Below are 15388 nucleotides of genomic sequence, written 5' to 3' on the forward strand. Positions count from 1 at the left end.
GGTCTGTCAAATGTTCCACTTCCGCTCTTTTCTGTTGCTTAGTAACAGCTTCAATGCGTTTCATCCGTCCACTAAACAGAAGCTAGCTCGATGCTATTTTGTAGGGTTTTGTGAACACACACTGTTAGAAGCAGTTACTTATCGTTAAAACGACTTATTGGCAGCCATGACAACTATAAAAGACGGAGAGTACACGGCTACCATCTACAAACTGGTGAGAATATTGTTGTTAAAGTCGAGGTTAGCTTCCCAACTCAGTGGTAAGCTAGCATCACTATAACGGTAAACTATAAACCAAACTCCACTCAAAAGTATCGACTATCTTACTGAAAAACATACACTGGACATATAACACGTTTCCGGAATTGTGCTGGAATGATTTTAACTTCGGCACACAATTAAAACGACCAAACTAATTCAATACAAGTTTGATGTGTTTCTGTCTGTTAACATTACGCTACTTTACTCTAAATAATCTCTAATCTTTGCTGCAGTTTAGTGTAACGTTACAGATGAGACACACATGATATACTTAAAGGAACATTATCATAGAATTATTTTCTTCTTCACTGACATTTTTTGTTCGTAACGTGTGTCCTGTCTATAATGTTAATACTGTTTAATAGTAACATCACAGTTAATTTCAGATTAAAGACGGACAGTATGTGGAAGCAATCCATATCCTAAACGGCCAACTTCAAAAACACACGAAGGTAGGTGGATTTCTGTATTCTGTCAATCAAAACATTCCATACAAAACATACATGTAAAAAAATGTAAGACTACATCAACATATATGCATCTTGTCATTCCGCCCCCCTCTAAACCAATATACAAATCTGAGCCAACCATTTTTTTAAATGATAAGTGAATAATGAATTAGTAGCCCTTCCTTTTCCTTCTTTTAACTCCTCTACCCTCTTTTTGTATCATGACATTGACTTATTTTCATCTGTCCCCCATGTTTCCGAGTATTTTGATATATATTCATATTTTGCAGTTTCAAAGCTTTTTAAAACATTATCATTTATTTAGCTTCAGGCATTTACTCTTTCTGATTTGGAAATATTTAAAGCAATCCAGTTTTTTTTCAGGACTACCTTCATTGGGATTCTGTTAATTTAAAAAACAGAGAGAACATTTCTTTTCAGGATATCAGAGATATTTTATTCAAAATAATGGGCATCAAATGTAATTGAAAAAGGATTTGCTTATTTTTCTGTTTAATTTCAATTGGAAAACTGGTTAAAGCTCTTAATGTAAAATTGTTGAAATGATAGGTTCATTAATCAACCAGTAAAAAAAGAATTGCTGTTAATATTCTTGAGAGCCGTTTGAGCCATTTCTTAAAGCAAAGTGCAAAAAACGGCTTCCACAGATGAAATATTTTAATGTATTTATTGTCAAAGCATTTAATATTAATTGCTATCGGTAGTGATAAGAGCATGCCATGGAATATAACAAAAAGTGTTTCTGAAGTGAATTACACACTCCACCTTTAAGATATTGTTGTAATCTGAATGACTGAAGTATTAAAGCGTTTGTCGGACAAACCAAAGGATTTAAAGACGTCACATTGGGCTGCAGGCAGCATAGGATTTGCCCCTACAAGTTTATCTCAGATACCATCTGAACAATTCAACGATGATTCATAATAGGAATTGCCAAATCAGCACATCATAATTGCAATGTTTGCGATTTAATATTTAAAAACAGATGGGTTCAAAAAGATGGGTTACACTGATTTAAATTACCAGCTAACTTATGATTTATACCTTCTTTTTGTTTAAAGGCAAAGTACATTTGATGCTGTCATACTTCCTGGTGTCTTTCGGTTTGGCTACTGTATGTCTTGGTGTTTTTGATTGTTTAACCACACACCCTTATTTAACACACACTGCAGACGACCATCAGGTTCAATCCCTCTTGCTGTCCTTTGTGTCCCAGTCCAGGGCAGCACTCTCTCTGCTGGGTTACTGCTACTATCACATCCAGGATTTCACCAACTCTGCAGAGTGCTACGAGCAGCTCACCCAGCTGCACCCGGAGGTGGAGGAGTACAAGGTGTACTACGCCCAGTCTCTTTACAAAGCTGGTGCTTACCCTGAGGCTACAAAGGCTTCCTTCGTGCTTGATAACCCCAGCAGTCACATCAAGGTACCGCCTGTACGCACTGCTAGACGAAAAGAAAAAGATGATGAAAACCTTGTTTCTATGAAATGCCAGCTTTTATGTTGCTCCACTAAGACGCACTGCATTACTCTGGCTCCAGGTGCACCATCATTGCATCAAATGTGCGATTTCAGAACAAATCCACCTTCTTTACTCTGAATGTTTCACTCTGCCAACTCCATCTGTTGCATCCATCACTGGATCAGTTGTTCAGCAGAAGTGCTCTAACAAGTACATATGGGCCTTGAATGCACACCTTATCAAATCAAGCAAGTCAAGCGGTGTACCGCCCAACAACAGGAAACACATGCTATTACCAGGAGTCAAAATAATGCTGATTTCAAATGGAATTTAAAGTTATAATCTTACAAATGTTGACATGCATTCATGTATTTTAAGACTGTCTGTCACCCCCATGTCTATTAAGACATTGATGTATCGCTGTGGGGTAACACAACAGAAACTAAACATCTGACTTGTGAAAAAAATGTGCAAAAGAGGTCATGTTTGGAGATACTCAGATAGGGACGTATAATCTAATGTGATATAAGAGGAGGATTAAAGTCTAAATCTGAGTTTAATCCCATGTTATCACAATGTGATAAGTCTTCCCAGATGCCCAAGTGCACAAGCACTGAAAACAGCATCCTTTTCACAATATGTCCCCTATAAGTTAGTTATATTTATATGATGATCCACAGGACATGTGTGAATTAATCATGGGAAAACCGGTTCAAGATGCTTCAAATGAATAATAGATGTTTGGATTAGAGCTGGTATTTCATTGTATTGCTTAATTCTTATTCCCCAAAGTCAAACCAGCACTTACCTTTACCCCTCGCTCTTTGTTTTTCTCTCTTCCACAGATGGTGAAGCTGCAAGCCTGCATCAAATACTGTGAGGAAGATTACTCCGCTGCCAAGGTGACGAGGGCGCTCACACTATCTGTTAATGCATATGAATTATACCATTTCAGGTTTGAATCATTACTATCTGCTGCCAACACACACACACACACACACACACACACACACACACACACACACACACACACACACACACACACACACACACACACACACACCCATCCATCCACTTTCCACTAACTGCACTTTGTGTGTGTGTGTGTGTGTGTGTGTGTGTGTGTGTGTGTGTGTGTGTGTGTGTGTGTGTGTGTGTGTGTGTGTGTGTGTGTGTGTGTGTGTGTGTGTGTGTGTGTGTGTGTGTGTGTGTGTGTGTGTGTGTGTGTGTGTGTGTGTGTGTGTGTGTGTGTGTGTGTGTGTGTGTGTGTGTGTGTGTGTGTGTGTGTGTGTGTGTGTGTGTGTGTGTGTGTGTGTGTGTGTGTGTGTGTGTGTGTGTGTGTGTGTGTGTGTAGTCACTCCTGGAGCAGCTTCCCCAGGAAGACCCGGACTATGTCTACAATACGGGCTGTCTGCTTTACCAGGACGGGAAGTACGAGGAGGCCTGCAAGAAGTTCACGTCTGCCCTTCAAGTGCTGGGATACGTGCCAGGTAGTTCACACACACACACACACACACACACACACACACACACACACACACACACACACACACGCACATGTATACTCTTTAAGTGGCCCTTGCTACACAAGACTTCACATTTGTGTGTCTTTATTACGTCGCGCTGTAAATGGGCGGTGAGGAAGTTAGCTTCACAACAGCTGTGACTTTGGGATTGTTAAAGTGATCGGATAACATCATCTTTAAAGGAGAATCCTCACAGAATAAGCCTCAATAGCAAAGGCCTCAATACCAATGCCAACAAACAGGGCTTTGAATGGACTCTTAAAGAGGCCATATTATGCTTTTTGGGGTGTATTATGATGTATAGGTTTGTATGCATGTAAATGGTCTGCACAGGCTAACACCTCAACGTTTCCCTCATCCCTGATTTGTAGGTAAGGTGTTCTTTGCAGAGGGCATACTGGATTCAAATCGAATTCTTGATTAAAAATCCCATTTAATTGTGAAAGTACTTTCACTGAGATGTCCTAGATGTCCAAATAGTGTAAATCAAAAAACTCCCAACTCCATTCTTACTATTTAATACACAGTCGACTTTTTTCGCTCCGTCCTATTCTTGAAATGAGGCCATATGTAAAGGCAGCAGTCGTTCCCTTGCTCTATTACACATGGATATGCTGTTAGTGTACTCCCGTATTACTGCCCTGTGCATTCATATATCTCCACTCCAAGGTCTTGAGCCCACACTTGCGAGATTGCACCGTTGACTTTACTGGACTTGTAAACGGACCTAATACCGTCGTCCCACTATAAACCCATTGTTTGGTTCTTTATTGCTCAGTTGGTGACATTTCCAGATGAAATGTACACCATGTTTGACAATGATTGATATACCTTGCAGCCAATGTGTTGCAGTCGTTAATCAGAGCAACACAACATTAAGGGGAAGGCGACACCTTAAGAGTTGTTACGAGCTGGGGAAAGTGGAGGCGAATAATATGATAAGAGAAATGTTGAAGGCTATCAAGTAGATTGGGTTTGAAATCGTCTCCACAGGAAGCATTTAAATGTCATCCTGTTATCTCTGCCCTCCTCTTTCTCAGCTCTGTCATACAACATCGCCCTGTGCTTCTACAGCGTGAAGAACTACGCGCAGGCCCTCAAACACATCGGAGAGATCATCGAGAGAGGCATCAGAGAGCATCCGGGTAGAACCACAGCGCAAAGACACGGCCATTATTTCATCTGTGTTCAATCAGCAAAAAGAGTTCAGTGGAATCTTTAGTCTTCTTACATTATCTCATGATCGTCCAACATCTGTGTGTCCTCATGCATCAGAGCTGAGCGTGGGGATGACGACCGAGGGCATCGACGTGCACAGTGTGGGCAACACGCTGGTGCTGCATCACACCGCCCTGATCGAAGCCTTCAACCTCAAAGCTGCCATCGAATACCAGCTGAAGAACTGTAAGCCCCTCACTCGGAGCCTCTGACTCGCATGTAACGAGCAGGATGGAGAATACATCTTCACAAGATAACCTTATTCCTCATAGAAAGAATGATTTGGCTCCAAAACTCATTCAGCACTTATTTCATCTATTGCCAGTCTTCATATTTGTAATTGCTTTGTGACCTCATTTGCTACAGTGTGTATTCTACTTCAAGTGTCCTCAAGTTAAAGGTTCCTTGCAAAGCGTTGGGACCGCTCGATGCTTTCACGATGCATGAAAGAGGAAGACTATAAGCTGGAGACGTGGATTTTAAATATCCAGAGATATGGCTTTTATGATTTGTTAAGCCTTAAGCATACTTATCATTTCAAAGATATACACTTGTTTTGTCTTCAAGAAAAATCCATATGGCCCCGTTTAAATGTTGATTATTTATTTATTTGCACTTTTACAGTACACATGTTTTTAAAAAATGACAAATCACTAAAAGACGGACATTTAAAAAATATTTGTAATACAAAGTCTGAACAGTTTGAAGGAGAGTTTAGAAGACAAACATGGCTAGTAAAGATACATCATGTTAGATATCAATACAAAGATAAAAACAAATAGAGAGCATGCTTATTTTAAGTTTCCAGACTAAGTAGTAATTCAAACATTTTTAGAAATATACATTTTACACAAGTAAGTAAGGAATGGCTGTCGCGATGGAATGATTGGGAAAGGGAAGACAATCTCAAGACAATTTGGTTCTTAGAGCGTCTCGAGGAATATGACTGAATGTCAAGTTGAGTTTGATTAAATTACGTTTTTGGGATCTACAAACAAAAGTATGTATTGGAACATTGACGGTAAAAGACTAAAACTTACCGCTTCCTTTTCTGTTTTCTTTTCTTTTGCTTCCCTGCAGCGAAAGGATCTCAGGAGGCCTTGACAGACATGCCCCCCCGATCAGAGGAGGTAACTGTTATCAGCCATTCACATCCACTGTGTGTGTGTGTGTGTGTGTGTGTGTGTGTGTGTGTGTGTGTGTGTGTGTGTGTGTGTGTGTGTGTGTGTGTGTGTGTGTGTGTGTGTGTGTGTGTGTGTGTGTGTGTGTGTGTGTGTGTGTGTGTGTGTGTGTGTGTGTGTGTGTGTGTGTGTGTGTGTGTGTGTGTGTGTGTGTGTGTGTGTGTGTGTGTGTGTGTGTGTGTGTGTGTGTAATGTGAGTTAGTGCTGCCTGCTGACAGCCTGCAGATAGCAGAGTAGAGTAGAACGTTAGAACAGAGGCTTACATGGAGGTAATGATAATACTGTGTTGTCTTCAAACGGCTTCATTTACATTAATGTACAGAGGTGCTCTGTCCTTGGCCAAATGTGGATCTGCCTCTGAGTCATCAATGTCCAGTTATCCTGAGATACAGAGAGAAATTAACCACCAGTGCCCCCTAGTGGAATGTAATACTTACTGCAGTTTGTCAGACCAACCCAAAGATATTCACTTTACCACGATACAAAACCCATCCACAGCAGATAATCTACAAATCTGAGAGGCTCGATACAGAATATTCTGTATTTTTACATATCCACTATTCTTTGCAATTCCAGGTTATAATTCCAATTCTTAGATAATAGATATTGATACTTATGCTGCTTATCAATAATCTCTTTTTGTATTTTTTTGTATTCTCTGTCAAAGCGTCTTTGAGTTTCCTGAAAAGCGCTATACAAGTCTCATTATTATTATTATTATTATACTGTGATGTGTGTGTTTCTTCAGGAGCTGGACCCCGTGACGCTACACAACCAGGCTCTGTTGAACATGGACACGAAGCCGTCGGAGGGCTTTGAGAAGCTGGCCTTCCTGCTGCAGCAACCCTCCTTCCCCCCCGTCACCTTCGGGAACCTGCTGCTGCTCTACTGCAAACATGAGGTACTGCACACAACAGGTTGCAGGCGATTGTCATGTATTAGGTAAGCTTGAGAAAGGAATTCTTTGCTCAAAGACTTCCGAGCTTATTTATTGCACAGTACCCTCCCACCAAGCCCGTGGCAGTTTGAACAAATGTGTTTCTTTCCCCCCAAAAGCTGTTTCATTACCAATTCCACACTATATTATGAGACTGAAAAACATACATTACCTTCATCTGTCAAACAGGCCATTACTAATTATGCTAATTATCAAATTATCATCAATTATCATTCGACCCGAGGACTGTGTCTGCGGTTTCCTCCATACGGCACACAGTGAGGGTCCATGCGAGGAGGAGCACTGTTTTGAATAGGAGTCATGTGGCGTGAGTGTTAGTGGAAACACACAGAACGCTGAAAGAGAGGTTGGTATTAATGCCAAAGATGTCCTCCCTCTCATCTCAGTACTTTGACCTGGCTGCTGACGTCCTGGCAGAGAACGCCCATCTCACATACAAGTTCCTCACACCGGTAAGTTACACTCTGAACCAATCAGTGTTTCCAGTTCCTAATTCACACTTCAGGAACTCACATGTTCTGTTTCTGTTTGCCTGCACTAATGAAACAGTGTTGTCGTTTCCTTTCCAGTACATGTATGAGTTTCTTGATGCCCTGTTGACCTGTCAGACGGCACCAGAGGAGGTACTACACATTTTCTTTTTACAATAAAAGCTACTTTTTACGTTTGCTTTCCTGCATGCTTACAGTATTTCCCATCGACCTCAGCAGCACTGAGCTATTGTAAGCACACGATTGCATATACAGTACACATATTCATTCACCATAATACTATTACCAGTTCATAATGTGTCACATTTGGGTTTAAAGCTTGTTCCACTGCCCCCAAGAGGTCAAACAACCCTTTATGTAACTGTGAAGGGAGAACACTGTGATAAACCCATTTAAACTTGCTGTTTTACTTACATAAACAATTGCTTTTATAATCCCAAGAAGCACAGCTTAATCAAATGTTGAAAAGTTTGGATTTCAAAACGACTTGGATTGAATAAAGGTTTAAGGAGGTGATCGAAAACAGCTTATAGTCACCGCATTACATTAAGCTTTCATTCTCAGTGGGAGTGGGTTCTCAGGAACCTCATTATGTTATCTGGGCTGAAGCCAACCGTGTCATTTTGTGATTTACTCCAAAATCTGTTTATTTGTGTTTATTCATCCATCAATAAACTGTCTGTTTATTCCACAGGCTTTTAGGAAGTTTGACGAGATGAACGGCAAACTGACGGAGCAGTTACGGAAACTGGCCAAGCAGGTTGTTTTCCTCCTTTGTTCCTTCTCATTTGTTATGCATTGTCCTGTACGCATGTGTATTTGCCCTTATCTTAAAGGTCCCCTATTATACTGTTTTTCATCAATATATTATAGGTCTCAGATATATACAGAACATGTCCCTGATTGGCTGAAACACCAAACAGATCATTGCAGCATCCCATAATCCCCTCTGTTTCAGCCCTGTTTCCAAAGTGCTGATTCTCAGTCTGTTACTTTAGATGAAAATAAGGAGCCCCTCCCCACGCCCCTCTGAGAGACATTTGGTTAAAAAGAACACAATGGTGCTCTAGGGGGAGATTCAGGTGATACCTTGGGGGGGGGTTACCTTGGTTGGTTATTGGCTAATGGTTACCAAGCCAACAAATCGTTATGACATCATAAAGTGGCCAAAATGTGATCAGCTCATTTTCAGACAGGTTTTTATATAAATGGATCAGGACAAAAAGAGAGAGAATCTTTGTTCCTGAAACTTTCAGAATGTCTTCACACAGAGGGGACACATGTTGATGTGGAACAGACGTGAAAAAGTGGATTTTGCATAATCGGTGACCTTTAACACAATAGACATATCAACCTGTCATCAGCCTAATATGTAAGACAAGTCATGATGAAACACTGCCCTGGATCCTTTATTACAGTAGCCTAAGGATTCTTTTCATGTATGTTTCTCAATATGTTACATTACATTGAGAATAGTGGATTTTGAAGGCTCTGATTTGTTTTGGCTGAGTGTTGTTGTTGTCCTCTGCTGTAAGGTGCAGGAAGCCAGGCTGACTAGGGATGATGAAGCTCAGAAGAAATGTCTGCAGGACTACGACCTGATGCAGGAGAAGTGAGGACACACACAAATATAAATATGTAACCTTCAGCTTCTATTTGGTTCACTAATTCACCCAAAAAAGATTCAGATGACATAACGAGACATATCGTCTCCCAGGTACATCGTGGTGCTGATGGCCCAGTCCAAGATCTACTGGAACCGGGAGAACTTCCAGATGGTTGAGAAGATTTTCCGAAAGTCTGTAGAGGTCTGCAATGAGGACGACACCTGGAAGCTGAACGTAGCCCACGTGCTCTTCATGCAGAACAAGTACAAGGAGGCCATCGGCTTCTACGAGCCCATCGTCAAGAAGCACTATGATAATGTGAGTGCCTCAGGGCGGCCATGTCATGAAGAACGTGGAGAACATAAATGTGTGGAGGAGGGACACTTCCATTGATTAATTATTGAGAGTTCATAAATATCTGCAATACCATATTAAGGCCATTGTAGGTCAAACTAAATCATGATGATGGAGCTGGTGTGAAAGTGGTGGTAGTCTGAGAGAAAAGAGAATAAGTCTTAATCTTAGGAAAAACTAAGTTGGATATTTTCTGAGATTAAATAATTAAATACATGAGAAAAAAAATCACTACATTACAACATTAAATTGGTAAATGTACAACTCCAAAATACTTTGAGATTATAAAGTCATACATTTTAGTTAGTTTCTTTTTTGAGATTGAGAATTGAAGAAGTTTCTCTCGATATGGCCTTAATACTCCTTCATAAACTTCAGACTCTTAAACAAAAGTATTTTGAAGATAAAATGCGCACAATGCATGGGATCAGCCCCGATGTCAGAGTGAGGTCAGGACTAATCGTTGACAGTTTGCCTTTTTGTCCAGGTGGAGCAGTGTAACATTCAAGAGTGTCCCTGCAAGTGCAAACCCTCGGTAAAAATAGATGAGCAGCTCTGCGTCGATCTGCAGTGTTTTCTCAAATGTGTGCATGATATGAGTTTCATTCTTTTCTGCTGTGTGGATTTTTTGATTTGGTTTGCAGTGCTGGTTTTGTTTTGAATCTGAAAATCATGATTTTCCTCCAATTTCAGGGAACTTCAGTCACTCAGCTGAGGGTTCTAGAATGTTTTCTTTCCTCACTGAAAAATTAAACATTACATGACATGGTACTTGTTATACCAGGGGTGTCAAACTCAATTTCATCACGGGCCACATCAGCATTATGGTTGCACTCAAAGGGCCGGTTGTAACTTTAAGACTATATAGATATACATATATAAATATTTAATATATATAAAATAATGTATAATATTACATTATTGCCTCTGCATTGGATTATTATCAGATAGGGTAATAACTTCATAATTAACTACGTCTGAAAGCAGAAGTCTAAGGCAAATAATTGCAAGTCTCTTCAGTGAGAATGTCACACAATGATTTGAAAAGAAAAGTAAAATTCTGAAGAAAGAAAGTAAAAAAAAAAAGGTGACATTTTGGAGAAAAAAGGTGATTTTTTTTTTTTTTTTTTAAAAGTAACATTTTGAAAAAAAGGAAATTCTAACAAAAAGGCCCATTCTAAGATAAAAGGCATATTTTGAAGAAAAAAAGCCAAATTCTGAGAAAAAAGTCAAATTTGAGATGCATTGTGGGACATGTAGTTTATGGGCAACGTGCTTCTATAAATCGGCATGTAACCGTATAATAAACATATTATATTCTTTCAGAGCTGTTGTGGGCCACATAAATGAAGTCACAGGCCGGATTTGGCCCCTGGGCCTTGAGTTTGACACCCCTGTGTAAGTCGCTTTTATCCAAAGCGACTTACATACTCTCTACTGTGGGCAATCCCCACAGGAGCCATTTGGGGTGAAGTGTCTTGCCCAGGGACACAACGACATGCTGACTGCAGTGGGGTTTGAACCTGCGACCCCCTGATCCCAACACATACGCACAACCCACTGTGCCACACAATGATGCTAAACACTTTAGCATCATCGTGTTCATGACGTTTTAATCATGTTCTATTCTAAATAACCTCAAATCAGTTTGTGGAAACTTGCACGCACCCTGGATTGGTTTTGAAGTTTGTTAAATTCTGAGTGTTGTAAATATATTGTAAAGTTAACTCAAAATGTGTGTGTTTGTGTGTGTCTGTGTGTCCCATTGTAGATCCTGAATGTGAGCGCTGTGGTCCTGGCCAACCTGTGTGTGTCCTACATCCTGACCAGCCAGAATGAGGAGGTACTGTTCACAGAGATTAACACAATTTAACATAAAATGCTGTACTGTCATTTAGTACACCTTTTTCTATACTACTTTTAATTAAATATGTTTCAGAGGGATTTTACTTTCATTTGACTTCTGTTCTTTGTGTCTCTGTCTCTGTCTCTGTATGGTAATAATGTTTGTCGTGTAATCTTTATCTTCAGTATAAAAAGTCCAGTTTCCTCCTCTCGTTGTCTTACAGGCTGAAGAGCTGATGAGGAAGATCGAGAAGGAGGAAGAGCAGATCTCCTACGACGACCCCGACAAGAAGGTGTTCCACCTCTGCATCGTCAACCTGGTCATCGGGTGAGTGTACAGCTTGAAAGATCTGCTTTCACGTTGCTTACTAGGTTTCGCCACCAAGAACCTCATGATTCAAAATATGTCACGTGCATGTGTATTAACCTTTATATATACGTCTATGGTATTCACTAGTACTGCGTGTTCATTGATGTATTAGACAGGCTGTCAAAACTCATGTTAGCCCTGGAACAAAAAAAAGTGCCTTTACTATAAAGTTCACACTTATGGAGACCCAAAGTGTTTATCATCGAATAAACACATCAATACATACTATCATTAATAAATACAGAACAAATATGTTAAGAAAGAAATAATCAAATGTATGTTAAACCTGAGCTCATTTATCATGCAATCAGGATTCACCCTGGTGTATCTCAGGTCCTTGTTCCTATATGCAGCAGCAGGCAGAAACAACAGCTTGGCTAGGACACTAAGAGACTAAGTTACTTTTTGACGATTATCCAAATCTGTATAAGAAATCTTGCAACCTTTTAGTAAGTATTGCTGTTCTGTTTCAGGACGCTGTACTGTGCTAAGGGAAACTATGATTTTGGCATATCTCGCGTCATCAAGAGCCTGGAGCCTTACAATAAGAAGGTCAGTCATTCCATTGTTCCCATGGTTCCTTTTTTAGAAGGTTTGTAGCACATGCTTTAAGAAAGGGATAACGTGCAACGGGTGAGATGGTCATTAATGAGAGAAGCACACCGGTCGAAGCAGCGTCTATTCTCCTTAGCAACGGCCTGCTCTCCTTCATAGTGGTCTGTTATTGAAAATGTAAAACCTCTGGAAGGTCCAAATTGACCAATCAGATTTGAGTATTCAACTAAGCCATGTAATAAAAACAGTAAACATTCAATACATATTTGAAGGGAAATAGTTTGTTGTTTATTGTGCAGCAAGCAGTGTGTGAGTAATACGCCATAAACACAACTACAAGAAAGTGCTCATTTAAAATACAAACATTCATTCTTTTGAACCAAAAATACCCCCCCCCCCCCCCGAGAAGAGTCTCTTTTGATCTGATCCAGTCGCAGCTGAGTCCACTGAGGCTCCAGCTGAGAACACAGGCTGTCATCCCGAGTGTTGCCCCCTCTCAGCCTCGTACAAATCCCCTCCACAGACTCCCAGGAATGTGAGTCTGTGGAGCCGCATACATTCAACCGAGCAATCTGACCGCCGTGTCTGAACTCCGTCCAACAGAAGGAAGACGTCTCTGCCACGTATCCTTCTGTAAAGCCAAACCCTAAAGACCACCCAAACGGAGACACTGGCTTTTACTAACATTGAAGTCACAACCTTTCATTTTGTTTATTCTGTGGACAAAACCGATGCTTTCGGACTCGTTAGCGTGGGAAAAGGGATGCAGCTTAAGTTTGAACACATCAGTTAGCAGGGTTAATAACTCTGATATCACAATGGTGTGTGTGTGTGTGTGTGTGTGTGTGTGTGTGTGTGTGTGTGTGTGTGTGTGTGTGTGTGTGTGTGTGTGTGTGTGTGTGTGTGTGTGTGTGTGGTGTGTGTGTGTGTGTGTGTGTGTGTGTGTGTGTGTGTGTGTGTGTGTGTGTGTGTGTGTGTGTGTGTGTGTGTGTGTGTGTGTGTGTGTGTGTGTGTGTGTGTGTGTGTGTGTGTGTGTGTGTGTAGCTGGGAACAGACACATGGTTCTACGCCAAGCGCTGTTTCCTCTCCCTGCTGGAGAACATGTCCAAACACATGGTCATGCTGAGGGACGCCGTGGTACAGGAGTGTATCCAGTTCCTGGAGCACTGCGAGGGTAAGCAGCATCCACACACACACACACACACACACACACACACACACACACACACACACACACACACACACACACACACCTGCAAAAGTGCTGGCCTGTGACAATAATTGATATTTCAGTTTGCAACAAACACTATTTATCCTTTGAGAGAGCACATGCAGATCCAGATGAACTAGGAAGCCAGATGTAGCCTCTATGCCTGGATATGTTCTGCAGCATCACCATCAGGTCGGAATTGGTTGTACTGTATACTGAACATCATTATTGTCTTAGCTAAGCGACAGTGACAAACCGACTAACAAACCAGACACAAGCCGAACACTACTTCCAGTGTCGGCCAACATTCTGGCAAAACCTGAAGGTCAAAGTGTTGCCTTTCAGAATATAAAGAGCTATTCATTTATTGTCAAGAGATACGAGAGCTTGCCTTCTTGTGAGATGGGTTTATTCATGTGGACTTACGACAAAACAAGTATCTGCTTTCTCAAGATAACAAGATCATTTATCACACAAGAAAACAGCTTTTGTTTTCTCAAGGTCATGGGCTTGTTATGGAGAACTCTAAAAAGTGATGTGGATGTAGGAGACAGACCTTTTGGGGAAGATATATAACCACTTCTTCTCATATACTAGTGGAGGCGCTCATTTGAATTTGAAAAACATATATATATATTTGTGTACATATCTGAATAAAATGACAGTGATAACAACAATAAAAAAATAGGATGCATAAACATAATTATTTGTACAATATTAGGACCTAAGTAACAAATGGTATGTTGTTGAGTGTGAGGTAACATCAGTGTGTCTCGCCTGTAGTGTACGGGAAGGAGGTCACGGCCATCATCGAGCAGCCTCTGGAGGAGACCCACACCCACATCGGAAAGAACACCGTCACCTACGAGGCCAGAATGCTCAAGGCGCTTTTCTACGAGGTCATTGGCTGGAACAAGTGACCGGAGTCACTGCAACACATGAGGTGTTTTACCTCTTTGAAGGAGGATGGACAGAAGAAGGCACAGAGACAGCATAACAAGGCCTGCTGTGCACGCGCCTTCTTCCTGGGAATCAGATCCAGTTCCCAGCTCGGACTCCTTCGGGCAGCGTGTGGACTCGTCGGCTCGCACCCCAGGCGAAGCTGTTATTAGAAATGGAGTGAATCCGGGGGAGTTTGGGCAAAAAGATGGCTGCAGCAGATGTGACATCATCAGTTTGTGTTCTCAATGTCATGGCGTCTTTGCTTCACTTCACAGACTCTCTGACATTCATATTTATTTAGTACTTGTATTATCAGTACTACTTTTGCACTGCTGTAGAGGATATCATGTGTATATATACATGTATATAAAGCAGACTTGTTTATTGTGTTTACATGGAATACGTGATACAGTGTGTACGTAAGCTCCTCTACAGATGTCCTCTTTGGTCAGTGCTGGTTGTACAGCTGCCTGCGAGCTTTATATTCAGTAGCTACAAATAATTTAAAGAAAATAAAGATAATATTTTTGGAAGAAAAAACTGCTTACGATGTTTTTCTTTAAGTGAATATTTCATGGCCTTTTAAAAGGGATGCTCCAATCAGTCACACATGTTCAGAGATAGATCCTGCGGACACAAAGCTCAAGGAAACAACGACTATCGGTCAGTATATTTGAATGATAGCCCGATTATTGAATATCATCTCAAATCGTTTACACCTTTCCCAGGTCTGAATTGGGATGCCAGCATTGCCATTTTAAAATGTTCAGAATAAGAAAGTTATCAAATATAAAAACGTCTTATAAGTCCTCACACCTTGTTATACTTTTATCCATCCTCCAAAATCAGCCGGTGTCTTTCCCACCTGGATTCTTGTCTTAATGATGACGGAGCATCTGAGAAATATACACATCGTGCAGAAAATGTATCAATCAAAA

At 40.8% G+C, this 15388-nt stretch overlaps 1 protein-coding gene across 3 annotated transcripts; it reads left to right on the top strand.

Moving 5' to 3' along the window:
• The first annotated feature begins 39 nt into the window (after window positions 1-39).
• ift70 (intraflagellar transport 70) lies at window positions 40-15317 on the top strand. Of its 3 annotated transcripts, none has more exons than XM_034088919.2 (19): window positions 40-214; window positions 648-713; window positions 1948-2157; window positions 3039-3095; window positions 3548-3683; window positions 4760-4864; window positions 4995-5123; window positions 6018-6067; window positions 6867-7019; window positions 7463-7528; window positions 7646-7699; window positions 8262-8327; window positions 9103-9179; window positions 9285-9492; window positions 11300-11371; window positions 11598-11701; window positions 12217-12295; window positions 13343-13472; window positions 14292-15317. In XM_034088919.2, exons 1-19 carry the CDS (start codon window positions 167-169, stop codon window positions 14426-14428), a joined length of 1947 nt encoding a protein of 648 aa, XP_033944810.1. In that variant the 5' UTR covers window positions 40-166; the 3' UTR covers window positions 14429-15317. The 3 variants fall into 3 exon arrangements, with proteins under 3 accessions (XP_033944810.1, XP_033944811.1, XP_033944812.1); XM_034088920.2 differs by having other exon boundaries at window positions 9109-9179; XM_034088921.2 differs by lacking the exons at window positions 13343-13472; window positions 14292-15317 and adding an exon at window positions 12822-12984.
• Window positions 15318-15388: the final 71 nt, after the last annotated feature.

Source organism: Pseudochaenichthys georgianus, chromosome 8 (genome assembly GCF_902827115.2).
Source record: "Pseudochaenichthys georgianus chromosome 8, fPseGeo1.2, whole genome shotgun sequence".
Lineage (NCBI taxonomy): Eukaryota > Metazoa > Chordata > Actinopteri > Perciformes > Channichthyidae > Pseudochaenichthys > Pseudochaenichthys georgianus.